The 17,911-nt window shown below is 43.2% G+C and overlaps 1 protein-coding gene across 1 annotated transcript in view; it reads right to left on the bottom strand.

Annotated features, from left to right (window-relative positions):
* Nucleotides 1-17,911, bottom strand: part of LOC149337759 (multidrug resistance protein mrp-7-like) — a 157,568-nt gene that overhangs the window by 14,913 nt on the left and 124,744 nt on the right. Inside the window, exons 22-23 of the mRNA XM_089553505.1 lie at nt 7,681-7,782; nt 6,562-6,735 (exon numbers count right to left, since the gene is read on the bottom strand). Coding sequence (XP_089409631.1) covers nt 6,562-6,735; nt 7,681-7,782 — 276 coding nt within the window. The remainder of the gene's footprint in view (nt 1-6,561; nt 6,736-7,680; nt 7,783-17,911) is intronic.

Genomic DNA, 17,911 nt, shown 5'->3' with positions numbered 1-17,911 from the left:
CCATCACGATTATCCAGAGACTAAAGTCTAGACGATGCAAGAGAAGCACTTGGACTCACCGCCTCCAAAGAAGGCACGCGCCCAGCCCTCGGCGGGCAAGGTCATGCTCACAGTCTTTTGGAACCAGCCCAAAATAGTCATGATGGATTTTCTAGCAAAGGGTACCACGATTACTGGGGCATACTGTGCTTCACTCCTGTGGAATTAGCGGGAGGCCATCAAAAGCAAGAGGCGTGGCATGCTCACCAAAGGTGTCAACCTTCTGCAAGACAACGCCCAAGTTCACAACTCACATGTTCCCCAGATGGAAGTACGCTGCTGCGGCTTTCAAATTCTGCCGTATCCCGCTTATTCACCCGACCTCGCACCATCGTACTTCCCCCTCTTTCCAACAGTGATGTCATATTTGAAGAACAAGCATTTTCCAGATTATGAGACTCTGATTTCTGAAGTCACAACATGGCATATGGAGCAACCTGTCGACTTCTACAAGCCAGGTGTTTACAGTTGCATAAAAAGACGGGAGAACTGTGTGTCCCTGGGTGGCACCTATGTAGAGAAGGACTAATAAATCTGCAAAGTTTCGTTGCTCTCCGTCCAAAGGAAGTGGGTCAGGGGACATCTTTATTGAACGCCCCTCGTATATCCGAATTTTAATTCAATTTAAATTTTATTGAGGCACAAAATGGTCTCGAGTGACGGGACAAAGGCAGATATGCTCTGCCTGAAAAGGCCCTTACACATCGCATTTTGAGCAGCAGTACAAACAAGTCATATGTAATACATGCCCAATAAAAAATCACTCAGATTTATACAAAAGATTCGAGGAATACACTATACACAAGAAACAATGAACTGGGAATGTAATACCCTAAAACAAAGTGAATAAACTCGCGCTAAAAATAAAAACGATGAACACAGTGCTCACAACACACTGAATGAACTGCGTTCATTCTAATTGCACTCCATGGAATAACGTAGATGAAGGACATTGCAAGCTTCGGAAAGGTTAGCAATTTTTTTCTTATAACGTATAGTAACAGTAGTAATTGAAGGCATACAAAATTATGGATTACAGATAAATGTGCAGCAAAAGTGCCATTAAAGATTCAAGTTGCCAGACATCCAATCTTACAATCGTTCCGCCGGCCATAGGAGAAAGCATATATATCTTTAGCAGCTTTCTTGAAAGTGTCGCGAAAAAAAAGAATACTCAAATAAATTTAATATATATTGTTCATCATTTAAAGATAGGGTATTATGTAGGATAACTTCTGCATTCCGTGCTCTATCCTCAGACACACTTTCTCGAAGAAACCTATTTTGAGATTGTTCTGAATATTATTGCCAGGTAAAGACGACTAAAAGCAAGCGCACTTCAGTCCTGACTTATTTTACTAAACATATAAATACAAAGTTTCAGTTAGAACAATTGTCAAATATATTGAAATGTATGTTTAAAAATAGCCCTGCGTGATCATTGTGTGGGTGGTTTCATTACAGCCTATAGCCTCTTTTTACAGAATAATTAGACAGTAAAAATTCGTCTTAGTTCTAGAACCCCATGCTAAAAGACAATAGTGTAGATGCGAGTTAATTATTGCAAATACAGTTGGCGCTTTAACCACGCCGGGTCAAGGTAAATTATGTTGTCTGAAATGGAAATTGAACTCGATATCATTCAATGTAAAATCTTGCCTTGAGGAGTCCAGTTCAAGTCTTCTTCGAAGAGAACTCCAAAAACTCTACAAGTAAAAACTCGCTCGATCGAAGTTTTCAAATGTGAGGTGTATGTTGAAATCAATAAATCTTTTTATTCTTGGCTTAAATATTACCCGCTTTCTTTTAGACACGTTTAACTAATTGTTGTGTCAAACAAGAGAGTTACACATAATTTAACCAGGCATACGCCATGGCTCCGAGATCACACAATGTTTGCCCTGAAAAAGGAGAGTAGTGTCGCCCTCATATAAAAGCATAACTAGGTGTTTGAGGTTTGTTCACAATATAATTGTTATAAATAATGAAAAGCACTGACCCCAGAACTGATTCTTCTGCTACATCATGTATACCTTGTTGCAACTGTAACCTGTGGCCTTTAATAAAAGTGCACTGATATCTTCCAGATAAATAACTGCGGATTGAATTGGACACGACACCTTGAATTCCGTAGAGTGGGATTTTATGGAGAACAATGTTGCGCTCAGTGGAATAAAAAAAAAATTCGCATGTAAAAAATACTTAAATAGCAAATTTTCTGTCATTAAAGGCACTTAATATTTTTCTTTTGCATGAAGCTGAGACATGTCAGTTGGTTCCAATGTTCGGACAGCTTACTGCTCTGTCGAAAACGAGTGTCTTTATTAGATGTATAACACATCGCGTTTTCAGGAAAAACTCAACCAGCTATCAAATCAAAGCGAGTACTGATATTGGCATGTAATTATATATAATATGTAGGCGCTACCTTTACTATTTTCATACTGCTTGGAAAGACACCAGAACTGAACCAGTTATTACAGACCTATAATGAACGGAGAGCACATCTGATCAGCAACAGATGTGCTCGCTTCGTTCGTTCTGCATATTCATATACGATCAGCGTTCCATCTCTAAAGAATAATTCCGGTCTCGAAAGCCTTGAATCTCGCCCTCGCGTCGCCTGCATGTGTTTGCTCGACAAGTTTTTCCATAGCACTCTGAATCAAACACCTTACATTTCTCATCCGACCCGCATATCTCATCGCACTGCACAGCCGTTTCAGATCGCCCGGCCTCTATCGCGCACTGCAACTTTTTCAGGTTCCTTTCTTTCCTCGCACCATTGTTGACTGGAATGCCCTCCCCGCCGATGTTGCCGCCATCACGTGGCCATCTTCATTCTTATCCGCTGCAACCACTTGTATCGTACTGCAATGACATGTATTTATTATTGTTGAATATATTAACCCACCTCTTATGCAATACCCCCTGAAGGGGGTCTTTAAGGTGAATAAAGTAAATGAGCCCTTAGTGCTAACAAATTGAATTGTATCCGATTATTGATTTCTTAGGTTTTCGAAGTGGTTTCAGAGGAAATGCATCATCATTACTCTGCCTAATTGTAGGAAGGAAGTCGTCATAAGATGTATTGTGATCCTCCTTACGGTAGTCTTCGTCCCACATTGTGCTTTCAATTTTATCACGAAAAGCAGCAAGAGAGTTAGTAAATTAGGATAAAAAACATGATGATCCCGAGTGCAAAATTCTGGCTTTACTTTTTTCATGGGGAGAATGGAGCGAAATATTGGAAAATTGTCGCTTAAACTAGTGTAAGAATGCCATAAAAGAAATAATTTGGATGATTGCTAGTAATGCTTAAATGGGTCAACGTTTCAGTTTCATAAGTGATTCTTGTTGGCGATAAAATAACGCTCGAAGAATTGCAAAATATCAATAACTTTGAAGGAATTACTAATTAAAGGGCTATAGGTGTCTGCAAATTAACGTTAAAGTGTGCAATCAAAACAACTTGCAGGTTAAAAATAAAGACATACGGCAGAATTAAGCTGAAATGCTCAGTAAATTCCTGGCTGTCCCCAGACGGTGGGTGGTCTGCTAATTCAATCAGTGTCCTTCCGCATTTGAGAACAATTGATTTGTAATGTTCAACTATCTCGGAAGTCATCAACAGTTTACACTTGGTAGCGAGGTGCTGGAAGGGGTAAAGAAATACGTCTAGGGCAGGTAGGGACCGCAGATCCATATCACGAGAGCGAAACAACTAGAAGAATAAGAATGGGGTGGAGCGCATTTGGGAGATTCTCTGAGATCATGTATGGCAGTTTAGTAATATCGCTCAAAAGAAAAGTATATAACAGTTGTATGATAACGGTACTCACCTACGGGGCACAAACGTGGAGGCTAACGAAAGGGGTTCAGCTTAAGTTAAGGAAAAGGCAGTGAGCCATGGAAAGAAAAATGGTAGGTGTAACGTTACGAGATCGGAAGCGGACGGAGTGGCTGAGGGAACAAACGCGGGTTAATGACATCCTAGTCGAAATCAAGAGGAAGAAGTGGGCTTGGGCAGGGCATGTAATGCGAAGACAAGATAACCGCTGGTCCTCAAGGGTAACGGAGGGGATTCCAAGAGGAGGCAAGCATATGTCAGGGGGCGGCAGAAAGATAGGTCGGCGGATGGGATTAAGAAGTTTGCGGGGATGGGGTGGCCGCAGCTGGCACAGGACAGGGTTAATTGGAGATACATGGGAGAGGCCTTTGTTCTGCAGTGGGCGTAGTCAGGATCATTATGATGATTGGTAACGGTTGCAAACATTAGAAAACACAGACAAAACTTCGTGCTGAATACTATCTGTCATATAAAGTAAATTTCCGCGTCCCCTCTTAGACTTCCTGAAAACCCCTGGGTGTTCGTACTCCAGGAGACTGACTACATGACTTTCATCGCACAACTACGTCTCCCTGGAAGCCACAAAGTAGAACAACCTGTAATCAAGGGAATCCAATGTCATCTGGATTTCACACCTTTTGTTTTGTTTTTTTAACGCTCCTCACGTTTACATGAAAAACTGATACTTTATTGTATCCTTAAAATCAGGGCTGCGCAGCAGATTCAGTGTCGTAATACAGTGGGTAACATTGGGTTGCCATCATGGAGGAAAATAAGAGAAAATGAAAACATGGTGCAAATACAACCAGGTCAACGAATTTCAGGTCAACGAAGCAGGTCAACGAAACGCATCTTTATCAAGATGCGTTTCGTTGTTATAAGGATTGCCCGCTCGCCCCTGGCCTTACACCCAACAGCTTTCCGTTATTGAACCAAGCATACTGACAAGATACCGAGAAGACCCAAAGAAATGAATTATCAGTATACTTGACATAAGCATATTGACATTCATTTTTTTTAATCGTGTTTTTATCATCTAATCCAGCTGATTGTTTTGCTTGGTCAAATTATTTAGAAAGCATTGTGATAATTGGAAGATTTCATGTCCGTTTTGGTTCCGCGTATTGCAGGGTGCAAAGTGAAGAATCACAGCGGATGTTTTACCTAGTTCACGAAGCCAATCAGAGCTTAGTAATTAAGTTTCAAGCTAGATTGCTAACCTTCTGGAGGTCATCATCATTATGAGGAAGTCTATGAATTTCTAGGTTCCACGTTAGGTTATACTGTTTGAGGCTATTCAGTTCCTTCCTTACCTTCTTAATGACCTCATCAGCGATGTCCGGCCTCCATCTTACCAATCCTCTTTTTTTCCAACTACGAAGTCTTGGCAGACTACTGTTTCACCTCCTTTGTACTTGACCATATTGATCATTCATGTATTGGACAGATTTTCCAACCAGTCGACTGTGTCCTTCTTTAAAAAGATATCTAACTTGGAATTAATATTTGGTATCTCGGAAAACTCCGCATTAATTCTCTAAAAAAGCCTTTCAATATTTATTTATTTATTTTCTTTCTGTCAGTGAAAGCTTAAAGCCACTGTAGTTGTGAGGCAAGACCTGTTTGGCTCTTCATACTGTTTATTTTTCGTGTGATCTTTGGCATCTGAGGCGCATTCATTCCTTTAAAGAGGAAGAGTCAAGTGTATACGCTTCAGCCATTAGGCTATGCATCTCAAATATGTTCCGCAAAACAGCCGAGAGGGAAATTCGCAGCATGCTACGCGATCGTCTCGCGTTACTGTTGGGAGCTGCATCCGCTTTAAGTGGAGTCGGAGTGAGGTATTTTTCCCCAATTAGGAAATGCTAGATATCCAGTATTCATTACAAACTCTATCCGAATTCAGATAGCCTATGTAGAAACGCCTTACGTCAAACAGTTATGACAACAGTATTTTTAGTCCAACTACATCTGGGATGACTCGCTTCAGTGCCGTAGCATTGTACTATTGAAAAAAATGCCGCATTCGCTTGCTGGCCGATAAAGGCGCTGTCTGGGTGGGCCATAGACAAAACAATGGGGCCCCAGTTGAACACTGGAGGTTGCCCCTTCGAGGGGGCGAGATAAAGGGGAAGGGGGGACTTCAACCACAATTTATACTTCGGCCTTCCTTGGGAGCATTTGGAGCGAGGTTACAATTTTTTCGAAAACTAAAGTTGTGACAGCTGTTAATGTTTACAGCTGCACACAATTTACGCTGGTGGCAGCGCAAGTAGTACACAAAACTAACATTATCATTAGTGACTGATATTTTCTGAGCTTTCTGTACCGTTAAATGCAATATGTACTATAAGCAAGAAATGAAACGCGAACAAGACAACTGAGCCACGAACATCAAAACAGCAAATTCTTAGGCTGGGGAAACGCTGCACTAGAGGAGGGTAATATCGCTTCGAAAGGGAGACTCTTCTACAGAAGTGTTAACCAACCTAGCTTTTATTTGCTCTCTAGGAGTTAATATGTTTGCGTATTTGTGTTGCTACCTCAGTGTTCTTGTTCGCATTTCAATCGTTGCTCATAGTAATCTACATGAGACTGCTCCCCCTCCCCCTCTTGCTCTGAAAGAAAAAGGGGAAAGAGAAGCAGATGCAATATAGTTGAGAACCAGGCACCTTTTCCATGGGCATGACGGTGAAGGTGATGTTGCTGAGCACATTGGGCAGGATGCCCGGTCGGTAGGAAGCAGAGAAGTCTTTGAACTCGATGGCGCCCTCTGTGGGCCAGTCGCAGAGAGCGCGCATCAGTGCTGCCTGTTTCTCTTCGGTCAAATCCGCCGCAACGTCAGGCTGAAAAATAGCGAATCATGAGCGTATTTTCGATCAGTTATCACTCAAGCCCGTCTGTCAGGCCGCCTGAGCCGGACTGGTAAGCATTTTCTCATTACTATTTCACAGTAGTAGTATCTTTACTCCGCAAAATGGAACGGGGTTTAGGGGCTGGGGTCTTGAGCTGCAGGTGGTGTTCCTAGGTACAGGATCCCATTGGTTCTTGCTGCCTCTTCGGCGCGCTCAACCAGCGCAAGCTGATCTTGCGGGTCGGAGCTGGACAGAAGCTCCTCCCACTGCTCGACTGACGGGTTTGTAATTTTGGGCTATCGGACTACAGAGACCATTATTTCTCAACTATGCAGTTTAACTGTGCAAGTTTGGCTTGTGATTATTAACGATGACACTAAGTCGTCGTTTCTTTTCTAGCGCATTAACATGCTGACTGCGGCAAATGTTGGTGAGGTCATAAAAATTATTGTTGAAGAAGGGCGGTTTCAGTGTCATGCGGTTTCACGAAATTAGTTTGCGGGTCTGAACGAAACCTCCCCCAAAAGAAAAAAAGAAATTACAGGCACATTTGTCGTTCTGGGAAGAACCAACGCTAGGACATGTTTTGGCTGCGGTGCATGGTACACTGTGCTGTTTAGGAACGGCTTCTCGCCCAGCAGTGCTACCGGGCAAGTGCAGACGTGTCGCATCGGCACCGATTGCCAGTTCAGCATGCCGCTGTTCCACTGCATTTACAGCATGGCGCGCAAGCCGAGACGTCCACGTGAACTGTTGCGTACGTGCAGCCTTCTATATATTGCCTTCTCAATTTCTGAACGCTCTATCTTGTCAACTCACTGCCTATATCGGTCGCACTGCACGCCCCAATTATCATATCACACTACGCACTCCATGATCGGCTCTCATCCTGAGCACACGGCACACAGCGCCGCTGCATTTCTGACGGCATCTCACCTCTTGCGGAAGCTCAGAGTACTCGAGGCAGCGCTCAAAGCTGACCACCATTTGGAGGATGTTGAAGAGCAGCACGCAGAGATACATCAGGGCGAGCGGAACCTGCGAAATAAAGGTCAGTTTCAAAGCTTTCGCGATGAAACAGGCGATGAAATTCACTACCCTGGGACGAACTAGGGCATACTGCATCTAGTGATAATTTCACTGTTAACAATGTGCGATATATGTGATCTGCAGAGACCATGAATAGGAAGAACAATATTTACGAAGAAGGTCAAAACTTGTGTTTTTAAGGTAGTTTTCGTTCTATTTTCAATTATGTTTGTGGCTCGTTGGTTTACGGGGCACTTTGAACTGCTTATAAATATTGTTCTGAATAAAATTAGATTCTATTATTCTTCCTGGTTGTACTGACGTTTGTCTAGGAGCAAAAGACATTTATCGACGAGTATATGGATTTGGAAATCTTCCACACAGTCGATTCAAACTCATGACGCGGCGGTTGAATTTCTTTGGAGGAGAAATTCGAGGCCCGTGTACTGTGCGATGTCAGTGCACGTTAAAGAACCCCAGGTGGTCGAAATTTCCGGAGCCCTGCACTACGGCGTCTCTCATAGACTTAGTCGCTTTGGGACGTTAAACACCATAAACCAACCAACCAACCAGCCCTTACCGAAAACGAACGGTTGCCCTCGTTTTCCATTTTTTTATTCTGGTTACTCTCACGGCCCTCAACTTTGAGGGTATTACATAGAGGGTAAAATACCAGCTCATAATAGCAGTACGCATAGGTAAAACAAACTGATGCCAGCAAAAGTTAAACTGCAAGCATATTTATAAAAAAAAAACTAGAATAGCAAGTAACCAAACTATGTGATTTTTCAGCGGAACAACAGAAAAGGCATAAATCATAGAGAGAAAAGCCCGAAAACGGGAAATACAGATCAGGGCAGAAAGTGAAGCGTGAAGAAGCAAAAATATTTGGAGAGTCCAGGGCGCATTACAAGGCAAGGTGCTTTTTGAAGAAATGAAAATTTGAAATGCTTCTAAATGGCAATACGTAAGCTCTTGGAATTCTAGGAGAGTTTGTTTCGGTGGCGATGCGTCAAGCTGAGTCGTTTTATTTCATTCTGCGGGAAATGAACGACCTCGCAAAATGATGAGTACCACAGATAGCGCGTTTCATTTTGCATGCATAGTCATGACGCGGAAGACTGGCAGTCGCGGGCTCAAGAAAATCTTTATGAAGAAGGAATGATAGTAAAACTTATGGAAAAGACTTAAACGGGGTATTTAGCGACGGTTCACTTCGTCTTGAAACAGAGCGCGATTTTTCAGTTATGTCACAGCGCAGAGACGTGAATAATCTAAAATGAACGGCACAGCACGGTTCTGCAAGGCTTCAATGCTGTTACAAACGCCGGCTATGGATCCCATATAGGTGGCGCAAATTCAAGTTTGGGGCGCATTAGAGTTGCGTACATTGGTCGTTTTACATTGATGCGGGCCTGTTTAAGGCTATTGAAAGAGCGTAGCTTGTTGGGCCAGTTGGTGCATGGTAAGGGAGAAACCAGCGAAAAGGACGCAGCAGAAGTACACAAAACAACACTGGCAATATTACTCAGTTGTGTTTCCCACAAACCCAGTTGTGTTTCCAGCGTTGTCCTGCTTACTTTTCCTGCTTGTGAACACTTCTTTTCCGCTAGTTTTGCACTTACTGTTTAAGGGTATCCTTTATGAAGCACAACGAGCGGTTAGCTGAAGCCAGAATTAGATTAATAATTTTATTCCAAGTCGGAGTGAGGGTGCGCATCAATGTACGTAGTTGAGTTTGTAAGACGAAGGTCATTATTATTTGGCGAGGGAATGGTGGATATGCGGTTGCGGACATTAGTTTAGGTTTAGGCACATTGAGGGACCAGGGAGAACACCAACATGTTATGGCATTGAGGTCCGATTGTAAAGTTTGGCAGTCGATGTGACTAGTTATGTGTTACGTGAATCAACACAATCAGCAAATAACCTGTTCACACAGCTGCTCCAATCATTAATACAGATTGAAAAAGGGACCTTATACACTGTACCTTGTCGGATTACGGAGGTTTCATTTCCTGACGGTGAGTCATAGTTGTTAACAGAAGTGAAATGACTTCGGCACGACAGAAAATTTTGTACCTATATATGCAATGACATCACGGTGAATGTTCAGTTGCTTGAGTTTAAGTAGGAGCCTAAAGTGAAGTGCGCGATCAAAAATCTAAGAAAAGTTGTGTCAAATTGAAAACCCAGATGTTTCGGTTTATGAGAGTTTAACGTCCAAAGCGACTCAGGCTATGAGGGACGCAGTAGTGAAGGCCTCCGGAAATTTCGGCTCCCTCGTCTGAAATTCGACCGCTTCTGCTGGGATCGAACCCTAGCATTTTAAGTCGGCAGTCACTATGGCGGGCTAGATGAGTGATGAATGAAGTTAATTAATAAAACCTGCTAGTTATGTTGTGTTTTACCCTTGTAGCAATTGCGAAAACCACGCTAGCCCTTAAAATTACGGTATGGTCCTCAAAATAATTAATGATTGCAGTGTACAGGAGATTTTCTAAAAGTTTGCAGGCAGTGCCGATTACGGAGCCTATTAAGGTGGCAGTTTGGACTTGTTGGTAGCACATGTCAAATAAATATATAGCAGGAACAGAACAGGGACAAGCAAGGACACACACGAGAGCTAACTTCGAACAGTTTATTGTGAACCGCAGGGCGGTAAACCTACACGACGTGGCCATACATCGCGCAGCCGCAGGAGGACAAAAAATTTCAATAGTTTCTCAGATAATCTAGTTCCCTTTGAGATAGTCCAACAGAGGGTTCCGCAATGCACAAGTCATCTAGGCTATCTATGGCTTTTGCTTCAATGATTTCACGGGTAAATTTGCTAGGGCATGACGTGATAACATTGCATGATTTATAGATAGGTACACAATCTTCAGTTTCTGCAGTGAACATCAAGAAAACCATCTCTTTTTTCTTTTACATTGTAACGATGCTCGCGAAGACATTCGTTCAGTCACCTTCCACTCTGACCTATACATTTCTTTCCGCCTGTCAATGGTATGCTGTACCCAATTCATTCCATACATTCAGTGAACTTTGTTACATTCGTGGTACACCCACTCTTTTTCGCAGGGCCAGGTCTTGTCAACTTGCAGAGTTTCTGCAACTTTTCAGGAGTTGAAAAAATGACTTTAACATTGGCCCGATGTCCAATCTTTTCAATCTTTTTCAAGCGATGGGAAAAACTATGAATGTATGGAATAATAGCAACTTTTTGCTTATTTGCTGAAAGAGGAGGTGGGACATGTAGAGGGGAAAAGATCGGCTTCAGAAAGATTTGAGCAATACTTGCAAGGACGTGCATAGGAAAGCGGAAAGTTGGGCGAGTTGGATAACGTTCATGATGTAAAAAATAGCGCACAGGGAACACAAGGGACGGAAAGTAAACGACGCAGACAAGCGCTTGTCTGCGTCGTTTACTTTCCGTCCCTTGTGTTCCCTGTGCGCTATTTTTTACATCGTGCATAGGAAACCTGGCGTTAGTTAGCCTCTGTACTCGTTCAGCAAAACTTGTTGCCATTTGCTGAGTACAGAACATTTTTTATAGCGTTAGAAAGGCACAACTTTGCAATTCCCCTCTTGACAAGTTTGGAGTGCGCAGAATCATATGGGAGCAGTGGCTTGTTGGCACGTGGCTGATGTTTCCAGTAAATATGATCGTCCTGGAATCAAAGGTTGATATCAAGGAACCGGATACTGTCCCCTGGTGGCAACTCATGAGTAATGACTAAAGGGCGAGAAGCCTGTGCGTACTAAATTTAGTGTGCTAGTGGCAAGTGATTCGAAGGAACGAGAATCACACTCAAGGAAGATTAAATAGTCGTCAACGTATGTACAAACTTTTGTTACTTTTAAGTCAGCGAGGTGGCTATAAAGCGCTTTGTGAAGTTCGGCCAAGTATAGATAGTTAAACACGGGGTCAATGCAAGACCCTATACATATCGCCTTCTTCTGCAGATCTGGCCACCCGCCCAATGAATAAAAGTGGACTTGAGATAAAGGCTTAAAAGTTCCAAAAAACCACTGCTAGACGTACCCGATGCATTCTGGAAGGGAATGACTCCAAACTTGTCAATGCAGGTTTGAACACAAAGGAACTGACCTTGCGGCAATGAATAAAACAAATCCTTAATATCTGTAGAGAAAGCTCTTAAGCCCTGGAGCGGTGGGGACTTTACATAAGTTATGACAGCATTGCAATCTTTGACTAGGAAGGGATCGTCGATTTGCAACACGCTGAGGTTTCCTTGAAGGAAAAGAGCCATACACTTTTGCCACTTGTCACTCTCATAGACAATCGCCTTAAAGGAACGTCCACCCTGTGCGTTTTAGCACTGAAGAAGATATCAAGGTAATCCCGTTTGGATCATTCTGTGCCCGTCAAAACTCTGCTGCTGCAGGTTCACGTGCATAGCAGACTGCGTTTCTGGGCCGCAAATAATAACTTGCGGTGCTTAATATCTCGATATCTATTTCGCTGCTTGTTAACTGATTTCGTTCTCTGCGCTCAGTGTCGGGAAAGTGCGAAGCTTCTCTCTGTATAAGGTGTATGCACGAAAGGCGGCGGAGCTGTGCATTGTGGGCGAGCGGTCATCTTGTGGTACTCTTTAGCAAACACCCGCTGCAGTCGCCGCAGCCGCTACGGCAGCATTTCATTTCATTTCATTTCATTTATTGGTTTGATTTGGCCAGTACAGAGACTGCAAACAAGGGAGAGCAAGCTAAAGGCGCCTAGTAGCGCCTGATAGAGGCCTGCCCTCCCCCCCCCCCCCCCCCAAAAAAAAAAAACGAAGTGGCACTTGGCAATGGTACAAAATTTCCATAAGTAACTGAAACTAGAAAAGCAGGGGATATATTGACAACGAAACAAAGACCAGTCATGCATAGTGCTAAGCACAACAAAACTAAGAGCAGAACATAACAAAGACAAAACTGATTAGGTAGAAACACACCACAACTAGCTATAACAAAAATGTTCATGAAGAGTTTTCCTAAATCTGACCTCGGACATATTTTGTAGTGACAATTCTGTTAAGTATGGATAGGTGTTTAATGTATGAGGAATTATGTGAGTTTTTGGAACCGATAGTTTGTACGGGATTTGGATGCATGGTATTGAGGGTGCCTATGACTGTATGCTGTTTGAGCAATTAAATATGTGCTCTCAAAAGTCTGCCAGTTTCCTTTCATAAGGTTTCTGACATAAACAGCAAGCTTCTTGTAGTAAGCGGCCGTGAGGGTAAGCAGTCTATGGTTGAGAAAGGAAGGACCCGTGCTCTGACTGTAATGTAAATTATCAATCGCTCGTACAGCTCGTTTTTGTAAAGTCAGTACTTTCACAAGCCTGGTTGAGGTAGTCGTTCCCCAGATCAACAAACAATATTGTACATGCGAAAAGACTAGAGAGAAATAAATTTGTAGTTTGAATTTTCGAGGCAGTATTGTTCGAAATTTATTTAAGATACCAACAGAGCGAGCCATTTTAGTGCAGACGTAGTTTACTTGTTCTGTCCAGAGTAAATGTTCTTCAAAAATGACTCCAAGGAACATTGTAGAGCTGACAAGAGCTTGTTCGAAGTGAATTTGGAAGTTGTTCGGAACATCCTTATTTTTGGTTCTGAACAGTATGTACTTTGTTTTCGCCGCCGCGGTGGCTCAGTGGCTATGGTGCTCGGCTGCTGGCCCAAAAGACGCGGGTTCGATCCCGGCCGCGGCGGCTAGAATTTCTTTGGAGGAGAAATTCTAGAGGCCCGTGTACTGTGCGATGTCAGTGCACGTTAAAGAACCCCAGGTGGTCGAAATTTCCGGAGCCCTCCACTACGGCGTCTCTCATAGCCTTAGTCGCTTTGGGACGTTAAACCCCATAAACCAACCATAAACCAACCTGTACTTTGTTTTCCTGACATTGAGTTCTAAACTATTTGATTTTAACCAAACAGATAATTGGGATAACCAACTATTGGAGGCTGCTTGCAAAATATTACTATCTTGCCCTGAAAAAATACGTTAGTATCATCTGCATAGATTGTAATGTTGTCTGCTGGACGAAGGTTGACGATATCATTAATATATAATAAGAATGACGTTGGTCCTAGAACGGAGCCCTGTGGCACACCAGACACAATCTGACCGATCCCAGATTAAATACCGTTAATGATAGTTGTTTGAGATCGGTTGTCAAGGTAGCTAGCAAATAAGGTTAAAGGAACACCGCATATTCCATAAAACTGCATCTTTTCAAGCAATATCTAGTCAAACGCTTTCCTCATACCAAGGAATATGCCAACTGTTAACAGTTTATTTTCTATGTTTTCTATTAGCTTTTCTTTGATTTCCAGTAAGGCGGCCTCAGTTGTTTTGTTTTTTTCAAATCCGTGCTGTTGCTTGGAGATGAAATGGTTTTTGTCGAGATATTGAGTAACACGTGTGTTGATTGCAAGCTCCGCAATCTTAGCGAAAACTGAAAGAATGGAGATCGGCCGAAAATTATTTAAATCACTAATGTCACCCCCTTTATGAATGGCAGTGACACGAGCTATTTTCATCTGATGTGGAAATGTGCCTGTCGTGAACATTAGGTTGACTATATGTGCTAATGGTATCGCAATGACATCTGCTACTTTCTTGATCTGGACTGGAGCTATGCCATCGATACCTGGAGCACTATTACTGCGTAAGGAGTGAATAATGGTAATTATTTCTGAGTCAGTGCATGGTAACAAAAACATGGAATTACTTTGTTTACTGGTTATATACACTGAGGCATCTTGATGTGGACCATCAGTTGATTTTGGCGGAAAGACAGATAAGAAATGCCTATTAAATTCATTCGCTAGGTCAGCGCCATCAGAGTTCGCACCATGAATGTGGAGTGAGACGGGTGTGTTAGTTCTGTTTTTACCTAGAAGATCGTTAAGTGTGTTCCACGTTCCCTTCGAGCCATCAGACATGGAGAACTTTCTCACGTAATAATCACTTCTTGCTTTTTTTAATGTCAGCGCCTAACTTATTGCGGAACGTTTTATATTGACGGAGAATGCCAGTGTCTTTTGTTCTCACAAAACGAGAAAAAAGTCTGTTCTTTTCCTGTATGCGGTCATATAGTTGTTTTGAAATCCACGGCTTTCTTGATTTTCTATGACTTCTGTGCGTAGCTTGCGGAAATGCAGTATTATAGTGTTCTTGAACAGTAGATATAAAATTTGTGTACGTTTGGCATGCATCCTCCTGTCTTGAATTATTACTCCAATCTGTGCTAGCACAAAGACGTCGAAACTCTGATAAGCTGTGTTCATCAATTCTTCTAAATGTAGAAGTTTCCGGTTTACTCCTGTGTTGATTTGGTTGATTCGGAACTATACGGAATATAGGAATATGGTTACTAATGCTTAATGTTAAAACGCCAGCCGGGACATCACTAGTGCAAATATTTGTAAAACATACATTCATAAGCGTTTCAGAGTTGCCAGTAACTCTTGTTGGTGAGGAGATTAAGTTCAGAAATCCACAGCTGTTGTACAAATCTAGCAAATTTCTTGTAACGGACGTTCGACCCAGAATATCAACATTTATATTACCAAGAAAAACCACTTCATAATTATTGAGACAGACATATTCCAAAGTTTCTTCAACAAAGTTACAAAACGCAGATACCGAACCTGAAGGCGGTCGGTATATACCTATAAAAACAATTTTTCCGCAGCACAAAGATAAAGCTTCTACATCTTCAATCCTTTCATAGCATTCATTCAGATTTCATTCCTCAAATATATTGATAAGGCCTCTCCTCTTTTCTGTTGTCGCGCCAAAGATACGCATTTATAATTATCAATGTTAGGAGCATCATTATCATTGCTAAACCAGGTTTGAGAAAATACTAATACATCCAACTTTAACCTCAGAGTTGACAGCAACACAACCACTTCATCTATTTTGTTTTGCAAACTTCGTGCGTTTAAATGAAAAAAAACTGAGAGAATTGTTGAGAGATTTTCCAGAATTCAGCATGTACTTATTGAAAGAATTAATATCAAAATAGGTCATGATAGGTTATTTTTTTCCCCTCAGAAGATCAGCGCCTACGCACGCACGAACGTGATAACTGCTCGCAAACGACGCGTTGCAAGTAGCCTTACCGTTTGCAAAAGAGGGCGACTCCTGTTCGTGGAGATTATGCAGCGACGCTATCAGCATGCGACAGGCGACGTTGTGAGGAGAAAACAGAAGCAATCGGTATGGACCCTTTCTCGCTGCAGCGGGGCAAGCGATGGCGTCCAGCACATAGGCTTGTGGCCATGAGTGGATGCCTCGGACGCCCACCAATTCCTGCTGTTGAGGACATGCTTTAGCATTCATTAGCAACTGAAGCCTCGCGAAAGGAGCTGGAGGACCTTAACTTTTAAACGAGCGGCTGGATGCACGAGCCGCCGGTGAAGGAAGCGTTGGCTGACACTGTGGTGATGATAACAGAGGTAAAGCGGCTTCTTTTGCAACTTAACATGTGCTGACTGCGAATTTTGTTCGCTCGTGAGCTATTCCCACAGCCTGAACACGGCTCCTCTAAGAGCGTGAATGCTGACCAAGAGCGACGGAGACATAATCGCAACTTACTGCACTTGAACGGCGAGGTATGTTGCCATATTGCTGCTTTTCTGCGGTCGCGGTAAACGATTTCTTGCTCCGACGACGCGAACACTTGGCTTAAGCCCAGATACGAAAAGTAGAAGTAACAATCGGCACACAAACTGAGGTGCCTACACTGTCAAGTCGACGTTTCTTCAGCGCACAGGACGAGAAAGCCATGGCAGCGGTAGGGTCCCCTTCCGCTTTTCGTACGGGGTCTGAAGCCAGGAATTCGTGCTGTGGGTGCAAGGACATTCTTGCCGTGCATTCACGCGGCACTCTGCGAAGAAAAGACGGCTGAAACATGGGAACAAGCTTCGACGTTCAGGTGCAGGTGCGTCGCTCTTGGTCAGCCACTATGCTTTTAGCTGATGGGATGGTTGATGCTTTGCAAATTATTCACCTGCGAACAAAATGCGCAGTCAGCACATGTTAAGGCGCAAAAGAAGCCGCCTCGTTTATTTCATCATGACTGCAGTGTCGGTCCGCGCTTCCTTCACCGACGGCTCGCGCAACCAGCCGCTCGTTTCAAAGTTAAGGTCCTCCAGCTCCTTTCGCGACTTCAGTTTTATTTATTTATTTATTTATTTATTTATTTATTTATTTATTTATTTATTTATTTATTTATTTGATACTGCCAACTGTCTCTTGGCAGTCCAGGCAGGAGTGAGTAAGTACAGGAAAGACAAGTCAAAGTCGGCACTACAAATCAAGGTAAACAAGAATGTGAGTGGCAAGAAAGCATAAGGAAATGGCTTGCAATACAGACTACTGCGTGAGTAAATTCAGCTTATACAAAATTACAAAGAGGGCGCTGCAAGCAGCCGTCTCGAACAGACGCACGTTCGCATCGCTCCAACTTTTTGAAGATTTTTGGCCCGGACGTTTTTGGGCTAGGCTCCCAAAAATGAATGGGCCACCCCCATCGTGTTCCTCGCCACCTGTGGACGACGGTTTCAACGCTTCCGCGTCAACGACTACCCCAGGAAACCATCCGGATGCATCGGATACGCCTACCGCCGAAGCCGCCAACATGGCTTCGCAGCAGCCTCGGCAAGACGCCGCGGTAACATCGCTTTGCAGCGGCACAGATAACGCGGCCCAACCTGACGTCGTGCTCGGCGCCGACGAAAGCATGGCGGATGACGAAGCCATTCAAGTGGTTGCGACGATACCTGTCTCCAACCCATTCTCTGTTCTTTCCACGGAAAACAAGCCGGGAAGCGCCCCTTCCGAGGTAGGATCTTGCACTTTTCCGTTTTCGAAATTTGCCAAGAAACCTAGGATGTGGTCAGGCACCTCGCAGATGGCTCAAGAAAGCACTCGCTTTGAGAACAAACGACACGGCGCAAAACATGCCCACTCTCAGATAGCTATAAATGCTCGCTTCACGGATGCGCATTATCGATCGCTAGGCTGTGCCTCAGCGTCCATAGTCACCCCTATGGGCAGAATGGATCACTTGGTTGATAATGAACATACTGAAGAAGATGATTGGCAGCCT

Source organism: Amblyomma mixtum, chromosome 7 (genome assembly GCF_055824585.1).
Source record: "Amblyomma mixtum isolate Tamu chromosome 7, ASM5582458v1, whole genome shotgun sequence".
Lineage (NCBI taxonomy): Eukaryota > Metazoa > Arthropoda > Arachnida > Ixodida > Ixodidae > Amblyomma > Amblyomma mixtum.
This window is presented reverse-complemented; position numbering and strand designations above follow the sequence as displayed.